A 20,757-nucleotide genomic window follows, 5' to 3' on the forward strand; every position below is an offset into this window, starting at 1 on the left:
AACTGAAAGTAAACAAACAAAAACCATGGGGTTGTTAAAATGGAAACTTTAAACATTTTTTTTCAATGTTTATTTTTGAGAGAGAGAGAGAGAGAGAGAGAGACAGAGTGTGAGTAGGGAAGGGACGGAGAGAGAGGGAGACACAGAATTCAAACCATCTCCAGGCTCTGAGCTGTCAGCACAGAACCCACAAACCGTGAGATCATGACCTGGGCTGAAGTCGGACGCCCAACCGACTGAGCCACCCAGGCACCCGTAAAATGGAACCTTTAAAGGGGGATCAAGTCCACATAGATGCTACTAGCTCTATAGATTTAAAGTAATCTGGAGGGCACCTGGGTGGCTCAGTCGGTTGAGTGTCTGACTTTGGCTCAGGTCATGATCTTGTGGGTCGTGGGTTCCAGCCCCAGGTTGGGCTCTGTGCTGACAGCTCAGGGCCTGGAGCTTGCTTCAGATTCTGTGTCTCCCTCTCTCTCTACCCATCCCTCATGCTCTCTCTCTCAAAAGTAAATAAACATTAAAAAAAAAAAATCTTGGAAATAGTTTCCTAAAGCAGGTCAAAAAGAAAATTCCTGAGTCCCTATGAATCATTATATTTACTTATTTATGCAGCACAGTTTCCTATATTTATTGGTCTCTCATTTTCTCTGTAAAATACTGGACAGAGTAATCAAAAGCATTGCCAATAATGGCTACTTATCAATTTTCCTCTTTTTTTAAATTTTTTTTTTCAACGTTTATTTATTTTTGGGACAGAGAGAGACAGAGCATGAACGGGGGAGGGGCAGAGAGAGAGGGAGACACAGAATCGGAAACAGGCTCCAGGCTCCGAGCCATCAGCCCAGAGCCTGACGCGGGGCTCGAACTCCCGGACCGCGAGATCGTGACCTGGCTGAAGTCGGACGCTTAACCGACTGCGCCACCCAGGCGCCCCCAATTTTCCTCTTTATGTAAATGTAAGCCAACAAAAATGGATGGGAGTGATAAAAGTGACCACGTCAAGGATCTGAAAACCAGCAAAGGCTGGCTTCTGCAAGCATGTGCTCGCTACTTGCATGACCATAAAGTGGTGACAGGAAGGAAATATTTGGACACCTGAGAGTTCACTAGCCTAGTACAGTCACTCTGGACACATACATAACCACTTCCCACTGAGAAACCTGTAACAGACACTGCTCATTAATCAGGTCAGGCTTTCTTGCTCAACCTATTCATGGCTTCAGAATTCTTCATAATGATTTTACCTCTTAAATACCACTCAGTCAATTCACTTTTGTTCATCTCCCCTTCTATCACCCAAGTCCAAGCTATCAACACTTCTAGCCCAGGTTGTTAAGACTCTTCTAATTGATTGCTTGGATTTCCCCACCTCCAGCCAATTTTCCATAATGCAGTAAGATCTATTTAAACTCAGATTTGATGTATTCATTCCTTTTCTTACAACCCTTTAATGATTATAAACAGGGCTTATAAAGCTCTGCGTTTCTAGAGCCTCATGTTTTCTAACTCTCTCCAACTCCTTGTGCTCTAGCTACATTGGCTTGGCTTTCCTTCAATTTGCCATGCTACTTCCAGCTTCCCCTACTCCCCTCAGCCCAAAACACTCTTCACCAGGCCTCCCCAATTTTTGTTTTTGTCTTCCTGTTATTCAGATCTCAGTTTAAATATTATTTCCTTAGGAAAATCAGTTGACTATGTAGAATTGATAATAATAATAAATATACTTATACATATAATTCATAAATTGTGCATCCTTTTTTTTTAGTTTATTTATTTTGAAAGACAGAGAGAGAGAATGCATGCAGCATGAGTGGGGGAGGGGCAGAGAGAGAGGGAGAGAGAGAGAATTGCAAGCAGTCTCCTCGATGTCAGCACACAGACCTTGACATGGGGCTCGATCTCATGAATGATGAGATCATGACCGGAGCCAAAATCAAGAGTTGGACACTTAAACAACTGAGCCACCCAGGTGCCCCTACACAGTATTTTTTGTATCAGCCAAATTTTGTAATAAACTTTTGTGTGCATATATATCCCTGATCCCCCTTTTTAGGATCAGTTATTAAAAATTTACCAGCACACATTTGATGAGCTCCAATGGTCACAGGGCTAATTGTCTGTATTGGTTTCCTTCCCTTTCTTGTTTTAGTTCCCTGTTCCTTTACTGGGATCCTTGTTTCCTGGGATCATCTCCAAAACACCTCTTTATAATCAAATCCTCATCTCAGGATCTGTTTTGTGGGGGACTCAAACCATGACAGTCATGGAGTGTATGCGTTATCTACCATTTTATCCCCTGTACCTAACAAGCATGGCATAAATACTTGTTGAATGAATAAAATAAGCACGACATCCCAGAGAGCCACTACTAACCAGGTGAACTTGTTGAAGTCTTTTCACTCTGGCAAACTGGCACATGGAGTCGGCTTGGGTCTGTGGCCTACAGTACCCCTGCAATTCATCTGTGATGGGCCAGTCTCTCATCTAAAGATATGTAGGGAATCTATATGGGGCCCTTGGAAAAGAAAAATCAATGTGTACCAGTGCCAAATGAGGTAAAACCAGACAGTGAACTTAAGTGATACGAAGGAAAAAGAGAGCTCCCCTGAGGAAGGAGGAAAGAAGAAGAAGTGGTGGCAGGAAGGTGAGATGAAGTTGCTGAGAGTTACTGAACACTGCTTGGAACCTAGCATCCTCTGAATATGTGAGCGAGTGTGTTCAAGTGACGACTGTGAGGGTGGAAGGAAGGGAAAGATGAAATTTCTTTTTTAAAAAGAATTTTTTACTTATTCTTGAGAGAGAGAAAGAGGTGGGGCAGGGCAGAGAGAGGGGATCAGAAGCGGGCTCTGCACTGATAGCAGTGAGCCTGATGCGGGGCTTGAACGCGTGAACCAAACTCACGAATCATGAGATCATGACCCGAGCCAAGGTCTGACACTCAACCAACCGACTGAGGCCCCAGGAGCCCCAAGAGATGCAATTTCTAACGGCAACTGCTTCTGCCTGCTGTTGTTTTTGCAGGATTGGCAGAATTTAAAACATGTGGTCTCAGTTGAGGCAAATGATAGAAAGAGATTAAACAGATTACTATTCTGCATAAAACAGTAGGATCATAATTTGAGGAGGGAGTTGGGAAGAGCCTGGAAAAGGAATAGTCCATGAGGGACATTTTGAGAGAGTAGAGGGCTGGCCAGTGTGGTGCAGCAGGGGAGTAATACGAAATCCTTAGAAGGCAGAAAGTCAGAACACAAATTTTCTTGGAAATTGCCGAAATTTGGGGCAGGGCACTGAATTTCCCAAACTTAAGTTTTGTAGGGCAGTTCTATGTCACCTGACATCTAGGTTAAATCTAGAATGACTGGATTTGAGAGCTGGAAGGACTTCAGTTCACTGTTGATTTTTCCCCTGGCATTGTGAAGATTACATCTACGGACAAAGTGTAATTGCAAGCCTTTGCTGAACAGCGATTCTGTCCTTCCTTCAGATGGTATGTTCCTCTTGGATCCTTCTGAACAATTTTTATCAGCAGTGTATTCCTATTATGGAAGCTTACTGTTTGATCCTCAATTTAGATGTACAAGAAAGAAAAGGAAAAAAATATTGACCACAGTGGTTTAAAGTTCAGCTGAGTTTTTCTTAGAAATCTTTCCAAGTCTTAACCATTATCCTTTCATCCTAAAGTGAAGAGATTTAAATAACATTTTTGCCAGGCCTTCATGATTAAGAGTTAGGATACGAAAAGTTTTTGGCTGGCTGAGTGGCTGATTACATATTTCTTTCACTTCATACCTACACGTTAACCTTTGTGATAGTTAATACATCGTACATGGTGGAGCTGATTAAAGTTCTTCAGCCCTCTTATTTTGATAAAAGTATTTACCTGTGAGGAATATCAGTTTACATCACCTTACATGTAGGGTTGTCTTGAGCTGTGTGAGGACTGACACAGAGTAGGGCATATCTTTAGTCTCAGTTTACAGTCTGAGACTAAAAATAGTGATAGATAGGTTCATTAAGTTCAACAACAATAACAAATAGTTATGAAACCCCAGTCATATGCCAGACACTGTGTTAAGTGCGGTTAGAGGCAGGATTTTTTAAAAAGTTTATTCATTTATTTTGAGAGAGAGAGAGAGAGAGAGAGAGAGAGAGAGAGAGAGAGAGAACAAGCAGGGGAGGAGCAGAGAGAGAGAGAGGGAATGAGAGAGAATCCCAAGCAGGCTCCACACTATCAGTGTGGAGCCTGATACAAGGCTTGAACTCAGGAACCATGAGATCATGACCTGAGTCAAATCAAGAGTCAGTAGCTCAACCAACTGAGCCCCCCAGATGCCCCAGGATATTTTTTTTGAACATGTTGTTTCATTTCAGGAATTCAGTCTTGGGGGGATACCAGACATGCATACATATAATTTCAATACTGAGTGGTAAATGTTTGATGGCACTATATATACTTTTTCGTTATGGAGTCAGGGAACAGATGGTAATTATGAGTCTTTTCAGAGAGCAGTTGGGAAAGCTTCACAGAGGAGGTGGCATGTTAGCTGGAACTTAAAGCATGAGTAGGAGATATCAGGCTTAAAGAATGGAAGGGAATTATAGGCATGAGAGAAGAGAATTTGTGCAAAGTCACAAAAGCATAAATATGGAGGACGTATTTTGGCAGTGGTGGGTAGTGTGAACAGAATAGACAGCAGACTACTGTTTCTGGACCACTGAATTGGCTCTCTCAGAACTTCTTAGTAGGTAGGGCAAAAAGGGAAATAATCAAATTATTCCTATCAACTCTGACTTCCCTGAAGGTATTATGATACACAAATTCATTCATTTATTCCTTCAGTCACTCAACATGTATTAATCACTTGCCTAGTATGTGCCAAGCATCTGGCTGGACACTGATGATATTGCAAAAAGTAGAGACAGACTGAATCCTTAACCTCGTGGAACGTTAGCAGCTGTGTTTTCTGTTGAGTTCATGCAGTTTAGCTCATCCCACTGACTCCTGCCAAAGGAGTCAAATGCTGTGTGAGATTAAGAAAATTTAGAAATGTGTGGTTATTTTCATGTATTACCTAGATGGGATGTAACAGCCAATTTTATGTATCAACTTGACTGGGCCACCGGGTGCCCAGATATTTGGTTAAACATTATTCTAGGTATGTTTGTGAGGGCATTGCTGGATGCAGTTAACATTTGCATATGTAGATGGAGTAGAGGAGATTGCACTCCCTAATATGGGCCTCTTCTAATCAGTTGGAGGTCTGACTATGGACAAAAGGCTAAGTGAGAGAGAATTCTCTCTCTTTTCTGGACTGAGCTGAGGCCCTGGTTTTCCTGCCTTTGGACTTCAACTCAGACTGGAGCTCATGCTATTGGCTCTCCTGGGTCTCCAGCTTGCTGGAGTGTATACCTTGGGACTTCTTAGCCTCCATAACCACATAAGCCAATTCCTGATATTAATCAGATATAGATATTGATATAAACCTATTGATTCTATTTCTCTAGAGAACCCAGACTAATACAGTGGAATAAAAGACAAAACAACGTCCAGTAGCAGAATAGCTCTGCCTGAAGTCTGCTTCTTCACCATTTAAAATATCTCAATTTATTAAGAGATCTGGCTTACAACTTAAATGGAATGTCCAGCAAATGAAAATAGTGTAACTTGGAAGACAGAGCACTGAGGAGATAGACCACATGATGATTCTAATGAGTGAAAAGAAAAATGTATTGCTGCCTACACACATCTAAAACAAATAAAACCACTCCAAACCACAAAACAGTTGATAAAACTGGGGTGTCTGGGTGGCTCAGTTGGTTAAGCATCTGACTCCTGGTTTCAGCTCAGGTCATGATCTCACGGTTTTGTGGGCTTGAGCCCTGCACTGCACTCTGCACTGACATTGCAGAGCCTGCTTGGGATTCTCTCTCTCTCTCTCTCTGTCTCTCTCTGTCCTTCCCCTGCTGGCACTCTCTCTCTCTCTCGAAAAATAAGTAAACTTAAAAAAAGTTGATAAACTTTGTTTTAAATGTTTAATTTTTGAAAAAGAGAGAGCACAGTGGGGGAGGGGCAGAGAGAGAGAGAGAGAGAGAGAGAGGGAGACACAGAATCTGAAGCAGGCTCCAAGCTCCAAGCTGTCAGCACAGAGCCGGATGCAGGGCTTGAACCCATGAACTGTGAGATCAGAACCTGAGACAAAGTCGGACACTTAACTGACTGAGCCACCCAGGTGTCCTAACAAAATTTTTGGGTGAATGCATGTTATGAAAAAGATAAGATGAGGGGTTTCTCTGATACTTTATACTCTCATTTTTATGAAATAGGAGTGATCTTAACAATTAATTGGCTCTGTAAGAAAAAATGGCTTAGGATCAACTACCCTAAAAAATGTTAATAATGAGAGATCTCAGAAATTTATACAAGATAACAATTCATTTAGTGTTCTAGAGGCATATTTTGCAAGTACTTTATCTCAAGGGATTAACTACTAAACCAAACTACTTAAACTGAGAGATTTCTATGAGTGTTTTATTGAGATTTTAATGGCTTGGTGGGCGTTTGGTGACACTAACCTTAAAAATTTTCTAGGCTAAAATTATCTCAGTAATACCATGGTGCAGAACTTTGGAGTCCTAGTTGTCATTTTACTATGCATGGGAGAGACTCAGAACTGTCTTATGAGGGAGGGAAGCTTTGGTCTTGTCTACAGGGCTCATCCCTCCCCTTCCCATTTCCATGTAAGTGAAATGCCTTTTTATCAGGATACTTTTTAGTTAGAATCTTCATTTTTCACTAAGACATGGCATTTCTCTTCCCAGCTGAGCTGATTATGAAAGCATATGGGTCTGCCTTTAATTGGCAACAAGAATATTTGCACTTTAAGCCCATGTCAGCAAATGCAGTGCTTCTTGGTCAATACTAATCAAAAGCTGAGTTATGAAATATAATTTTTATTTATGGAACGTTGACTAAAAGTTATGCAGCACATTCGTTCCTCTAGATACTCTAAAATCAATCCTTGAATTAAGGCAGACAATCAGCACCTCGCCCCTCATAGAACTGCTATAATGAACTGGGCTTTGGAATTCATTATGCATCTCCAGTGAAGGAAGTGCTAAGAAACTCAGAGGCAAATTCATGAGCTACCCAAAGCAAACTTAAAGAACTTCATACTGTTTATTTTGTATACAATTTTCCCTACAGAATCATCTGTTATTTTGAAAAAAAATTATTGAGGTTAAAAAAACATAAAATTTGGGGGGCACCTAGGTGGCTCAGTCGGTTCAGCGTCCAACTTCAGCTCAGGTCATGATCTCACCATCTGTGACTTCAAAGTCCTGCTTTGGGCTCTGTGCTGACAGCTCAGAGCCTGGATCCTGCTTCTGATTCTGTCTCCTTCTCTCTGCCCCTCCCCCACTCACACTCTGTCTCTCTGTCTCTCAAAAATGAATGTTAGGGGTGCCTGGGTGGCACAGTCAGTTGGGCATCCAACTTCAGCTCAGGTCATGATCTCATGGTTTGTGAGTTTGAGCTCTGTTTCGGGCTCTGTGCTGACAGCTCAGAGGCTGGAGCCTACTTCGGATTCTGTGTCTCCCTCTCTCTGTGCCTCTCCCCCATTCACTCTCTCTCTCTCTCTCTCTCTCTCTCTCTCTCTCAAAAATAAAGATTAAAAAAAATGAATGTTAAGAAAAAGAAAAAAAGAAAATAACAAAATTTTAAAGTGAACAATTCAGTAATCATGAATTCATAAATTCACAATGCTGTACAAAACACCACCTCTATCTAGTTCCAAAACTGTTTTATTACTCCAAAAGAGTTTTTTGACTTTTTTTTTTTTTTTTTTTTGCCTGTGTGGCTCAGTTGGTTAAGCATCTGGCTCTTGATTTTGGCTCAGGTCATGATCTCAGGGGTTCATGAGATTGAGCCTCGTGTCTGGCTCTGTGCTGACAGCACAGAGTCTGCTTGGGATTCTCTCTCTCCCAATCTCTCTCTGCCCTTCCCCCACGTGTAAAAAAATCTAATAATAAGCCCCAGTGCAGGAAGTTGAGGAGGAGGAATCAGAAAATATGAGAAGAACCAAGAAATCATTTTGTGGAAGCCAAATGAAGAAGGAGTTTCAAGAAGGGAGTGATCAACAGAAGCCCTTGCCAGAAATATCATGTAAAATAAAGATGGAAATGAGGCTGCTAAATTGATTAATTAGGAAGCCACCAGTGATTTTTGTGGAAATTGTGTCCTTGTAGTGTGCGGTTAGAGGTGAAACTGGTGAAACTAAAAAACAACTGACAGCATAGTGACAGAGACAGAAAAGAAGCTGTGATCGGAAGGCAAAGCAAATTTGAGGGAATATTTTTTTTTAATGAGGGTTACTTAAGCTAAACATAATTTAGTAGGTGCAGGAAACCTGACAGATAGTCTTGGCTATGCAACCAGCTATAGCATGACCTTGAGCAAAGCACCTCACATTTCTAGTTTTGATTTTCTTATCCATGAAGCACAGTGGCTGAACTAGATTATGTCTAAGATTCCTTCCTGCTTTAGTGTTCTAAAGGATAATCGTGAGTGGAAGGAATATATAAATATAATGAAAACAGTAAAGCAATTTTGAAAGTACAATAACATACTCATCATATAGTGTCATTTTTATTAATCTACCTGAAATGCTGATCTTTAATAAGGTTTTATGATATCATAATGAAAGAAAGGAATCCAGTGAGCATTTACTATCACAAACAAAAAGGTTTGTTTTGTCTTATACAATCAACTGTTAAATAATTTGAAAGTCATAATAGTGGTTGATGTGGATTGTAGTTGATTATAAATGGCCTTAAGGTTTTTGAAATTTCTCCCATCAAGAGATAAGGTCTATGTTCCTTCCCCCTGAATTGAGATAAGCTCTATGTCTGTCTAGCCATTACAATGGAAGGCAGTGACACTGATTCTGAGTAGTGAAGAGAGTGAAGGCTTCTACCTTCTGCCTCTTGCCATATTAACTCTTTGAACCCATGCTGCCAAGCTTTAAGGATGTCCAAGCAACCCTGTTGAAGAGTCCTACATAGAAAAGAAATGAGCCCCACTCCACCCCCCACCAACCAGCCAACAGCCGTGGTTGACTACTGATTTGCCAGCTATGTGAGTGAACCAACTTGGACAAAGATGTTCAATACCCATTAGCTTGAGATACTCTAGTTGACACAACATGGAGCATGGAAAAGCTGTTCTCATTGATCCCTGCCCACATTTCATATTTATGGGCAAAATAAATTATTGCTGTTTTAAGCCACAAACTTTGGGGATGGTTTATAATGCAGCAATAAGTAACTGCATCATGCAGTTAACATTTATTCACTGGTAATCATGTAAGCCAAACATAATCTGTATGGGTGGTTCTTCTTCCATGCCATATATGTATTTGTGAAAACCCTTGTATTTCACAAAATTGCATACTAATTGCACATAGAGTTTATGAGGAAAATAGGATTGAGGTGGATCACTCAAAACCTGTAGAATTTTGAAAAGAGAGTCCTAACTAAAACAGTAACAATCGTATTTAAAAAACATCAGCCATAGCACAGTAATTTGACATCTGCTATAGACACATTCTTCCAGATAACTTTCCTCTGGCAAGGGAAATAAAAGCAAAATGAAACTATTGGGACTATACCAAAATAAAAGCTTTTGCACAATGAAGGAAACCATCAACCAAACAAAAAGGCAGCCTTCCAAATGGAGAAGATATTTGCAAATGATATATCTGATAGGGGGTTAATATCTAACATATATAAGACTTATACAACTCAACACAAAAAAACCCAAATAATCCAATTAAAAAATGGGCAGAGGACTTGAATAGACATTTTTGCAAAGAAAACATACATATGGCTAATAGACACATGAAAAGTTGCTCAATATCACTACTCATCAGGGAAATGCAAATTAAAAGCACCATGAAGTATCACTTGACTACCATTCAGGATGGCTAAAATAAAAAACACGAGCATTAACAAGTGTTGGCAAGGAGGTGGAGAAAAAGGAACCCTCATGCTCTTTTGGTGGGAATGCAAACTTATTCAGCCATGTGGAAAACAGTATAAAGTTTCTTCAAAAAATTAAAGATAAAATTACCATATGATCCAGTAATTACACTATTGGGTATTTACCCAAAGAAAATGAAAACACTAATTTGAAAAGATATATGTGCCCCCATGTTTATTGCAGCATTATTTATAATAGCCAAGATATGGAAACAACCCAAGTGTCCCTGGATAGATTAATGTATAAAGAAGATGTGATATATATATATATATATATATATGTGTGTGTGTGTATATATATATATATATATACACACACACACACACACATTATATATATATGTATATACATATATATATAATGGAATATTAGTCATAAAAAAGAATGAAATCTTGCCATTTGCAATAACATAGATGGATCTAGAGGGTATAATGCTAAGTTAAATAAATAAGAGTAAGACAAATACCATATGATTTAGTTTGTATGTGGAATATAAGAAACAACAAATGAACAAAGGAAAAAGGAGACTAACAAAAAAACCACACTCTTAAGCGCAGAGAAAAAATTGCAGGTTGCCAGATGGTAGGTGCCTGGGGGGTCGGTGAAATAGATAACTCAGATTAAGAGTATGCATATATTATTGAGCACTGAGAAATGTATAGAATTGTGGAATCATTATACTGTACACCTGAAACTAACATAACACTGTGTGTTAATTATAGTTGAATAAAAAAATGTTTTAAGGAATGGAAAGAATTTAAAAATATAAACCATAACAAATCTTTACTGTCATTTGCATTAGAATCATAGTGCCTCCTCATCAGCCTTATAACCTGGGGTTCATGTTTCCTTAAAGACGTTTTTACCTACAGTTTCAACATACAGCTGTATAAACTGGAAAGCATAGGAGTTCTTAAAGGCACTAAATCAACTCCTTCTTGCACTAAATAAGACTCTGCTACAGAATTTTCATTTTTTTTCTCAAGGTCTTCATAAATTGCTAAAAATTTCTCTTCAACTGTGATAAAGCTTAATTCTATTGTCTCAAAAATAAACATTTTTAGAAGTTCAAAAGTGAACCAAGAGGATTTCAATGTTCACTGACATTCTTACTTATCAATTACACATGAGCTAATTGGCATGAAAGAAACCACACAGAAGAACAGATGGTATGAATGGTCAGGCTGTAAGTGGTGAATAGAGGACATATATCGATTGTAAAAGCCCAATCCTCTGTTGCCATAGTCCCTTGTTGTGGACTTTCGTCTTAGGATCTACCTTGTCCTGATGGACTTTTAGTTTTGAAGCCTCATAGAGATGGGTAGCATTTGGTACGGCTTTGATTTCAGTTTCTTTCACCAGATCCATCAGGGAAGGGGTGTCAGTGCTCTGTGCGGGCCCAGGGCCTAGAGCTAAGGGAAGGACACTGGCAGAAGAGGTTAAATGGACTGCTTTTCTGCTGGAAATGCTGGTGTGAGGAAACCTTGTCCTGGGTCAAGGATGACTTAGTCACTGGTCTTGGAGGGAGTGTCATAGATGGTTTCCTCAAAGAGGAGGTCGTCAGCTAACATAGACTTTGTGGTTAAAAAAAAAAAACAACTCACCAGGAGTACTGTGTCCTGTTTTGTCCACTGTCTCAAGCCTGGATTGATCAAGAGGAAGTTCTGGACTCAAAGTAGCGTCCTAAAGAATGAATTTAGAAAGACAGATGTTAAGAAGTGACATTTCCCTGTATGTGGGAAGGGTTACACTCTATTTTTTTCCTTCATTTAAATATAAGCAAATCATGTTATAGTTGATTGGAATCTACGACGGATTTTGATATAGGATGTAATAGAGAAATTTGTCCTGAAAGGAAAACATGCATTGATACAGTGGTAAAATATGATCAACTGCCTTCTTGACTAACTGAATCTGCCTAGGTAGGGTTAACTAAAAACTGAAATACGATGAATTGCCAATCATGTTTGAATTTATGGATTCCCTCATTTAAAGAGGGAATAGAGCCTATTTAGCACTTTCACTTATCAATATCCCAGTTCTTGGCATAAGTTAAATGGATATAGCTTTAAATGAAATATAAAAATTATTGCAGAATTTATTATTTTTACTTTTGAAGACATTATACTTATAAAATCCTCACAGATAAATAAAGGTAAGACCTTAAGATTTAAGAACAAACTTATAAAGTAAACCTATGCTTGTATTTATTTCTCAAAGTCAAAATTAAATTATATATTCTGCTTTAAGTATTCTTTTCAGTTCATGAACATGTGTTTGTTTTAGCAAAACAGCAAGTCCTGACACTAATTGAAACAAAGATCTAACTATGGTGAAGAGAATTTTGAATTTTAGGGTATTTGAAAAGTAAGTTGTATCCTATTAACACAGAAAATATAAATGGCAACCAAGTACTGCCTGTAAAAAACAGAAAAAAAAATAATTAGCATTGCAAAGAAGATTTTGTTCTGTTCAGTCCTTAAGTGGATTTTTTTTTCTTATGGAAAGCTTCGTTCCTATTTGAAGAACGAAAGAACAATAAGCTCACTTACCTTTGTGATATCGGCAAGGAGTGTGGGCAGCACTGACTGGAAGTCAGGATCGGAGCCTGGCAATGACCCCAACAATTCTGCAGGTGAAAAATCACAAGATTTGAGTATTTCTTTCTTTTTCTTTTTTTCTTTTGTGGTTGGGGCACTAAAACAGTCAGGGTTGAAAATGTGGCAATAATCAGTTTTTAAGGAGTGGTGTAGCAAATCATTTAGAAATCAGCATCACATACACTAATAGTCACTGATATAAGTAATAAATTGAAAGACAAATGCGGGGGTACATCTTACATGTATATGTGATAAGAACAGTTATTAAAGTAGGCTTTTAGGATGTTTAGCTTTACTGTATAGATTTGGATTAAGCAGGCAGGTTGATTGGCTAGGCCAGTGGGGATGAAGATACAACTAAGCTAACAAAAAAAGAAATAGCTAGAATAAATGCTGGAACCAAGGGCTATTTGCAGATTCTACTTCTACCTTGAAGCCCGATTCTCAGAACATCTCAGAAGTTTGAACAGAGATAAACCAGAGTACCAAATGGTCTCTGAGATGAGTCTGAAGCTCACTTTTTCTTGCCTAGGAGATTCCCTTGCCCTGCATGTTGTGCCAAGAGACCTTTTGATGTTTTCCAGTGTTGAGTTTGACTGCCTAAACCAGAGAAATAGAACTGGCAGAGAATGCCAGTTTCATGCCATGTCATACTAAAATGGCATTTCTAGGGTCCATCTATTATGCCAAGAGTGCTGGGCTTAGTGAAGAGTTCTAGGCTCCTGGGTTCCTTCAGCTACCCTCTGAGAATCCTGAGTGTGCCTGATGATCTTGTTGACTTTCTTAGATCCACTCTTCTCTTCTCTCCCTGCTACTCTCTGCCCTAGGATGTTGACTTATATGGACTATATCAATGTTTTTTTGCTCTCTGGCTTTGGGATGGCTTAGACTATGAGACAAACCCTTAATGCCTAGAGGTAGTAATGGGGCCTTGCTACTTTTGGCTCCAGAGAACTGTCCTATTCCTTTGTGTATTAGGAAAGACTTTACAAATAGTCCCTTTATCAAACTCTCCTCATGTCATCCTATTCTATTCTAATAATGTGCCATCCATTTCCTTCTGGGACTCAACCAATTTACTGGGTGAGGGAATCTGGGTTGTGCCAATGGAACAGAACTGTCCGTGGGTGCTTCTTTCCATCTGGACTCCATTGAATGACTGTAGTTGAACTACTGAACTGAAACTCTGGGCTTCTCCTGGACCTATTCTTGATGTGAAGTAGCACTAAAGGCTCATCCAATGAGACACAGGTTGGAGTGAGGAAAGAGAAGTGATACCATATGTGATGTGCCTGTAACACAAATGATTGACTCTATAAGGCCCAAGTTAAAATGACAGTGACCCTGAGACATTCTACACCTCCCAGTGTCTCTGTCAAAATGAGGATAAATCCAGAACTATGAAATCACCAACTGACCATCAATGAACTGAATTGTTTCCACATCCAAGGATTTGTCTTCCTCTAGTGCTCTGCTGATTAGCTTTTTGAGGTCTGAAGCTGTGAGATAGATTTCTGGTTGCTTGTCTTCCTCCATCATTCCATGAGGGACTCCTTCACTCTCAATTTTGTTGGAATCAAAAGACAGGAGGTTACTCGCAGGGCTTTTTGCATCTGCAATGTCTCTCTTAAAGATGGCCAAAAGTCGCATTTCTGTGGAGCTTGAACTGTAGACAGCAGAGGACACATTCCACCCAAACCCGTTGTTACATGCCTTATAAAGACAGTCACTGTGTTTCTATAAAGATTCAAGACAGCTTCATCATCTTTGCTGATGGGCTCTTAAAGAATATCTCACTTCAAAGCTAGTTTAAATGTTTATTAGAAATTTGAAATGTGGAAGAAGAATTGACCTATATTTTAGTCCTTAGAATGCCAGGTTGAAGAGGGGCTACTAACTGATCATGTGGCATCAAGTGATCATGGATTTTTATTCCTTCTGAAAAAGTGTTAATTGTCAAGAGTTGTTATTACTGACCAGTAGTTTTGGTGGTGTTACAAGTAAAGTCATGCAGTGCCAATCAGCAGGAAGGATGAATTGTCCTTTTCTCTATAACCTTCTTCAGGAAGGTCTATGAAATAGCAATACAGGACATAGAAATGGGACAATAGTATGTACACATTGTACCAAGTCAAAGCTTCAATTTTCAGGTTATTTCTCTTCTGCTTCTTTCAAGAAGTATTTTTTAATTAAAAAACAAAATTCTAAAATAACATAATCTTTTTCCTCAAGCTGCTTTTAAGATAACATCTTGGAAGAAAGGTGTGAAAAAAGAGAAAGGGATGTACTATACAATTAACTATATTTATTATCATATTTATTGATTTAATGCCTTTTTGCATATAAAAATGAAATGGGATTCTCTGTAGCTTTGTCCTCCATGATCAGGTTTTACCTTTCAATTTATGCCATAAATCCACACAAAGGGATGCAAGAGTGTTTCAAAGGCCACAGGAACTGATAATATTTACTCTTGGCAATTCTTTGGGCCACACAATCACTCAGAATCTACAGTTCATTATTTCACTAGTCAATTTTAGGAGCCAAAGCTGGATTCTTATTACTGAGCTCTCCACGGTATTGTGGGCTCTGTCCCAGTTCAAACTGACCTTGGAACCAAGGAGCAAATTAGTTTCTCTCCTTTATTCCAGACTTAGGTTGGCTGCTTATACAAGTGTGCATTCAGACAGACAATTTCCCATCACAAATGACATTTAAGAAACTGTTAAAACACGCTTGCCTCAGAGAAAGGCATTTTTATGTTTTTCTAATTAGATTTTGAATTTTACAGGATACACTTTCACTGATCAAGTCATTGTTCACGTACTTATCTCATACAGTAATTTTGACTTAAGGGTTTTTTTAGTATGAAATGATTGCTTAATTAATTAATTAATTATTTTTTTTTAACATGGTTAAACTTTAACATCAGCAAAGACATAAATCCAGCAATAGATCCAGATTTTGTGGGATCTCAAGCTCATACAAATAAGTGTCTGTCTTCAAGAAAAACAATACAGCACATGGAGATAAAATTAAATACAGAAATGAATCTGTTTAAAGTAGAGAAGAAATTAAGAAACAATAAACATGTCTAAAAGCAGACACATAACTCAAGCATCACAAAATTCTGAATATATACATATTTCATTAGATAAACCTCTGTAGAACTTTTTTTCTATTATTGTTTACAGCAATTAGTCTCATTTAAATAAGACACCAATAAAAAGCCATGGGCTTATCCCAGACTTTGTATGTAAAAATTACTTATAAAAGATCAGTATGTAAATCTGTGGGAGAAAAGGCACTATATTTCAAAATATTAGAAAAGTCCAAATTACCCATCTTTTCCTTTCTTTGGTCTTCATTTCACCAGGAGCAATGGGAACATGCAAGGGAGAAAGAATTTTTATAAAATTTATTAAGATATTCAATGAATCATTTCATATATCGGGGGAGGGGAGAGAGAGAGGGAGAGAGATTTCTTTCTATTGTGTTCCATGTTTGCCCAGGAATGTGTTGAAGGAAACACATTAAACTGCCATCAGAATTTGGATGGAATTGTGAGAGCCACATAAATCTCAGGAAGTAAACACCATTATATGATGTTTCTGATTAGGATTTCAGCCTTAGTTCATAGGCTGTATGTACTTTTGGTCTTCTTTGTAAACTCTTTGATTTCTTCATATTCTTCCCAAAGAGGCTGCAAATATATCCAATGCGTCTTACATTTTGGGTAGTGCTTGTGCCAGGAAGTTTTTTTGGAGAGTATTTTATAAATGGATTTCTCACCCTGTGAATAACATTAAATTATTTATTTAATCCTGAAGGTAATTTATCTGAGACTGGACACTGGAACTGGTGTTTTGTTGACTGATTGTTTTTCAAATTGTTTTAACCAGTAAGCCTTGAGGGAGTGGTACAATTCATCATGGAACAGGTTGCAAGAAAAATAAACACCTGTTTACTGAGTGGGTGGTCTGTACCAGCCAGTTTATATGCATCCTCATTTAATCTTTTTCAACAACACAATCCCCATTTTACAGAACAAGGAACACACACAGAAAGGGAAAGTTGGAAGGTGGCAGAGCTGAGATTCAAACCCTATCCTGCTTGATTTCAAGTCTGGGCGCACTGGCCATACCACTGCCTACCCATCAAACTTTGGTCATCAAACTGACAAATATATTTAGGACTCCTCTGGACGTATATATGAATTTAGTTTAGAAGCTATATTCAGTTTTCTCATTTTACCTTTCAGGTGAAATTTGTTGACAAAGACATTCTCTACATATGAAGGGATTTGTGTTACTGCTCTTTCTGCCTGGGGTATGAATTCATTGAACTTTTGTCCCTTGGTAAAATGACTGAAAGAGACTTTGCTATGATTTTCCTTCTGTGCAAGCAGAGGAGGATCCATGACTCTCTAACTAGGGCTGCTCTGTGGGGCCTGCCTCTTGCTTCCTTTCAGCAGTGGCTTGTAGTTTGGAGAAGTAGGGCTCCCTGGGCCAAGCACCTAGTTCTGCTCATTTTTTTTTTCAAAAAAAATTGCATTGAAATGTAATTGTCACAAAACAAAGTGCACATGTTGATGGTGTACAGTTTGGTAAGTTTGATATTATACACCTGTGAAGCCATTACCACAATCAAATTAATTCCTCCCAAAGGTTTACTCATGCCCCTCTGAAATCCTTCCCTCCATCTTTTCTGCCTCACCCTCCCCATGCAACTACTGATCTGTTTTGTCATTATAGATTAGTTTGCATGTTCTAGAGTCACACAGAAATGGAATCATAATATATTTATTTTTCTCTGTATTCTTTTACTCAACATACTTATTCTGAGATGAAACCATATTGTTGTATATTCTAATAGTTGCTTCCTCTTTTGAGTAGTAGTCTGTGGTAATAATATTCCACAATTTGTGTATCTATTGCTCTGTTCATGGATATTTGGGTTATTTCCTACTGTTGCTAATACAAATAAAGTTGTTGTGGACAACTGTGAACTAGCCTTTGAAAGATTCTACCCTCTGACTAGATTAAATGGTTGTTAATAGTTTTCCATATTGCTTTAAAAGATAAAGCAATATTTAAAATTTTTTAACATTTTTATTTATTATTTTTGAAAGACAGAGAGAGACACACAGCACGAGCAGGGTAGGGGCAGAGAGAGAGGGAGACACAGAATCCAAAGTAGGCTTCAGGCTCTAAGTTGTCAGCACAGTGCCTGACGCGGGGCTGGAAACCACCAACCGTGAGATCATGACCTGAACCGAAGTGGGTCGCTCAACCGACTGAGCCACCCAGGTGCTCCAAGATAAAGCAATATTTAAAGTTGATCTTTTTCTGTGCATCCTTAGAATTGTGTTAATCATAGACATCCTCATAACTTCCCAGTTGTGTCTGGGAGAATTAAATGATAAAATTCACTGATAAAAAATGTACTTATGAAATTATAGATCAGGTTTTGTACAAACGAACTAAATAAAGACAGTACCAGGAGACTCATAGTGTTTTAGGGGATCTGGCTCCATGAGGAAGCAATATCCTTCATTCTAAGTTTACTTTACAATATTCTGAGCATTGTTAGTTATGATTAAAAGCTTGCCATACTTATAAGCATATCTTTTATACTATTCAGGGTCCAACTGTTTTCTGGGAGACTAAATATTCATTCCATAATGGAGAGCATTGGGAATATGTGATCAAATTTATTTTATAAACATCGTTTGCAGAAATAAGAATAAATTCTTACAGAGATAAACACATGGGAAAGATGCAGCTTCAGTAGATATATCTTTAAAATCTTTATCTTGCAAAATTTCATCATCCTTAATACTTTCATTTTCTTCTAAAATAGATTTTTTTTCATTATTAGGTTTTCATTTATTTGAAAGGAGGGCATAATGTCCACTTGAAAGGACTGTTCCTATCATTTCCCTCAGCTTTAAATGCAACATCTGCTTTTTAGCTGCAGTGGTTTGTCCAGAAGACTTTGCCATCTATGCAGAATATTCCACTATCACCTTTTATTTCCCTCTAATCCATCTGATTTCACATGGAATATTGTGGAGCAGCATCTTGAAATAAGGAAAAATGAGTCTGCTTTGGTACATATTAAGGGTTTCATCTTTTATAACTTTCACTTTTCAATATTTTCTTTCTCTGGAGTCACACAAATCAGAGGGGCCTGATATCTTTGAGAGAAATACACCTGTAGAGCTCGCCTGGAAGCTATTCTTTGTGGGTCTGTAGACTTGCTCTGGGCAACTTATAGCTTTAACACAACAGATGGTGAAGGGGCCAGGAAGTACTTTGGGGGAAGCCTTCTCTACCCACTTTACAAATCCCCCTTGGTGTGGGGAATCTCATTCTGTCATGCCAGGGCTCACATATACCCTGCGGCCATTAAAAAATATGTCCTATTATGGCCCCATCGGTAGATGTTTTGAATGAGAACTTAGACAGAAGATGCGGGTCACCTGAGTAGCTCAGTGGATTAAGCTTCTGACTCTTGATTTTGGCTCAGGTCATGATCTTGCGGTTCATGGAATAGATCATGATGTGGGACTCTGTGCTGGCAGTACGGAGCCTCCTTGGGATTCTCTCTGTCCCTCTCTCTCTCTGCCCCTCCCTGCTTGCATGCTCTCTCTCTCTCTCTCTCAAAAATAAATAAACATTTAAAAAAAGGAAAAAGGATGCTAAACTTCTTGTCAAAAATCATGAACCCACCTTGATTAGAGTGTTGAGATGCTAATGGATATAGGCGTGCTTGTGGGAAAGCTGTGGGAACATAACTGAACCCTGCATGGCACTATTTTTCAATTTCATTTACTTTATTTAAAATTGTTATTTAGAAAAAAATAAAATTGTAATTTAGTGGGGCACCTGGGTGACTCAGCCAATTGAATGTCTGACTTTGGATCAGGTCATGATCTCGTGGTTTGTGGGTTTGAGCCCTGCATCAGGCTCTGTGCTGACAGCTCAGGGCCTGGAAACTGCTTCAGATTCTGTGTTTCCCTCTCTCTCCCCCTCCCCACTCAAAAATAAATAAACATTAAAAATTTTGTTTTAAAAATAAAAAAAAAACAAAAGAAAATTGTAATTTAGAAATTTTTGTGTGGTAATGCATTACTACAGTTTAGATGTCAAAATGATAATAAAAGTATATTCTGGTGGGGGGGGGCACCTGGGTGGCTCAGTTGGTTAAGCGTCCGACTTCAGCTCAGGTCATGATCTCACGCTCATGAGCTTGATCCTCTTGTTGGACTCTGTGCTGACAGCTCAGAGCCTGGAGCCTGCTTCGGATTCTGTGCCTCCCTCTCTCTCTGCCTCTCTCACGCTCACACTCTATCTTTCAAAAATAAAAAAAAAACAACATTAAAAAAAAGGTATATTCTGGGAAGTCTTGCTTCCACTTCTGTCCCTTTCTACCCTGTTCCTTCAACTCCCTTACCCCTCACAGATACTTCTTTTTATTAGTTTCACCTGATTCCATAGGGTCAGCCTGATTTGTTTAAACGATGATGATATTTAACATTCGATAGGGAACCAGGGAATCAGACACCAAGGTAACTAATTGCTACTTATTTTGACCTGTCTCTACTGAGGTGTTTTCCTAAGAGGTTCGTTAATGACATTGCCAAGGACAGCAGATGAGCTCTCTGCAGAGAGCAGTGTTTCTGGCTCCCGAGGGAGGAAGGAAGGAACACAGCTCTTGTGTTACCCCCTTAAAAAATCACCTAGAGTCATGTTCTAATTAGACAATTCCTTTATCTGAAATGTATTCAGTTTTCAGGATTCGACAGGGCTAAACAACTGGGGGGAGAAGAACCTTATATTCCTCATGACACTGCTTTTAAAAGAGGATAGGGAAAAAGTAATTCAAAAATTGAGAAGAGTCCGATCCTCTTACTTACCTAAATCCTAGCACATGGATTTCTTTGAATCCTGGAAATTTCTTAAATACCTTTTGCATCTGCAGAAAGAAAGAAATTTATGAAACGCTCTGGCTGTACCAGGTCAGATGTTACCTAACTGAAAAAGTCTCAACACTTCTGATGAGTTAGGGGGAATAAATGAAAATGGAAAATTGAAGCAATGATTGAGGCCAAACGCT

At 38.7% G+C, this 20,757-nt stretch overlaps 1 protein-coding gene across 2 annotated transcripts in view; it reads right to left on the bottom strand.

Annotated features, from left to right (window-relative positions):
- Positions 1 to 20,757, bottom strand: part of IMPG1 (interphotoreceptor matrix proteoglycan 1) — a 132,502-nt gene that overhangs the window by 59,998 nt on the left and 51,747 nt on the right. For both annotated transcript variants that reach the window (XM_047860032.1, XM_047860031.1), the window contains 5 exons: positions 20,558 to 20,616; positions 15,978 to 15,998; positions 14,055 to 14,302; positions 12,589 to 12,665; positions 11,641 to 11,719 (listed from right to left, as the gene is read on the bottom strand). In XM_047860032.1, coding sequence (XP_047715988.1) covers positions 11,641 to 11,719; positions 12,589 to 12,665; positions 14,055 to 14,302; positions 15,978 to 15,998; positions 20,558 to 20,616 — 484 coding nt within the window. The remainder of the gene's footprint in view (positions 1 to 11,640; positions 11,720 to 12,588; positions 12,666 to 14,054; positions 14,303 to 15,977; positions 15,999 to 20,557; positions 20,617 to 20,757) is intronic.

The sequence above is a fragment of the Prionailurus viverrinus genome, chromosome B2, assembly GCF_022837055.1.
Source record: "Prionailurus viverrinus isolate Anna chromosome B2, UM_Priviv_1.0, whole genome shotgun sequence".
Lineage (NCBI taxonomy): Eukaryota > Metazoa > Chordata > Mammalia > Carnivora > Felidae > Prionailurus > Prionailurus viverrinus.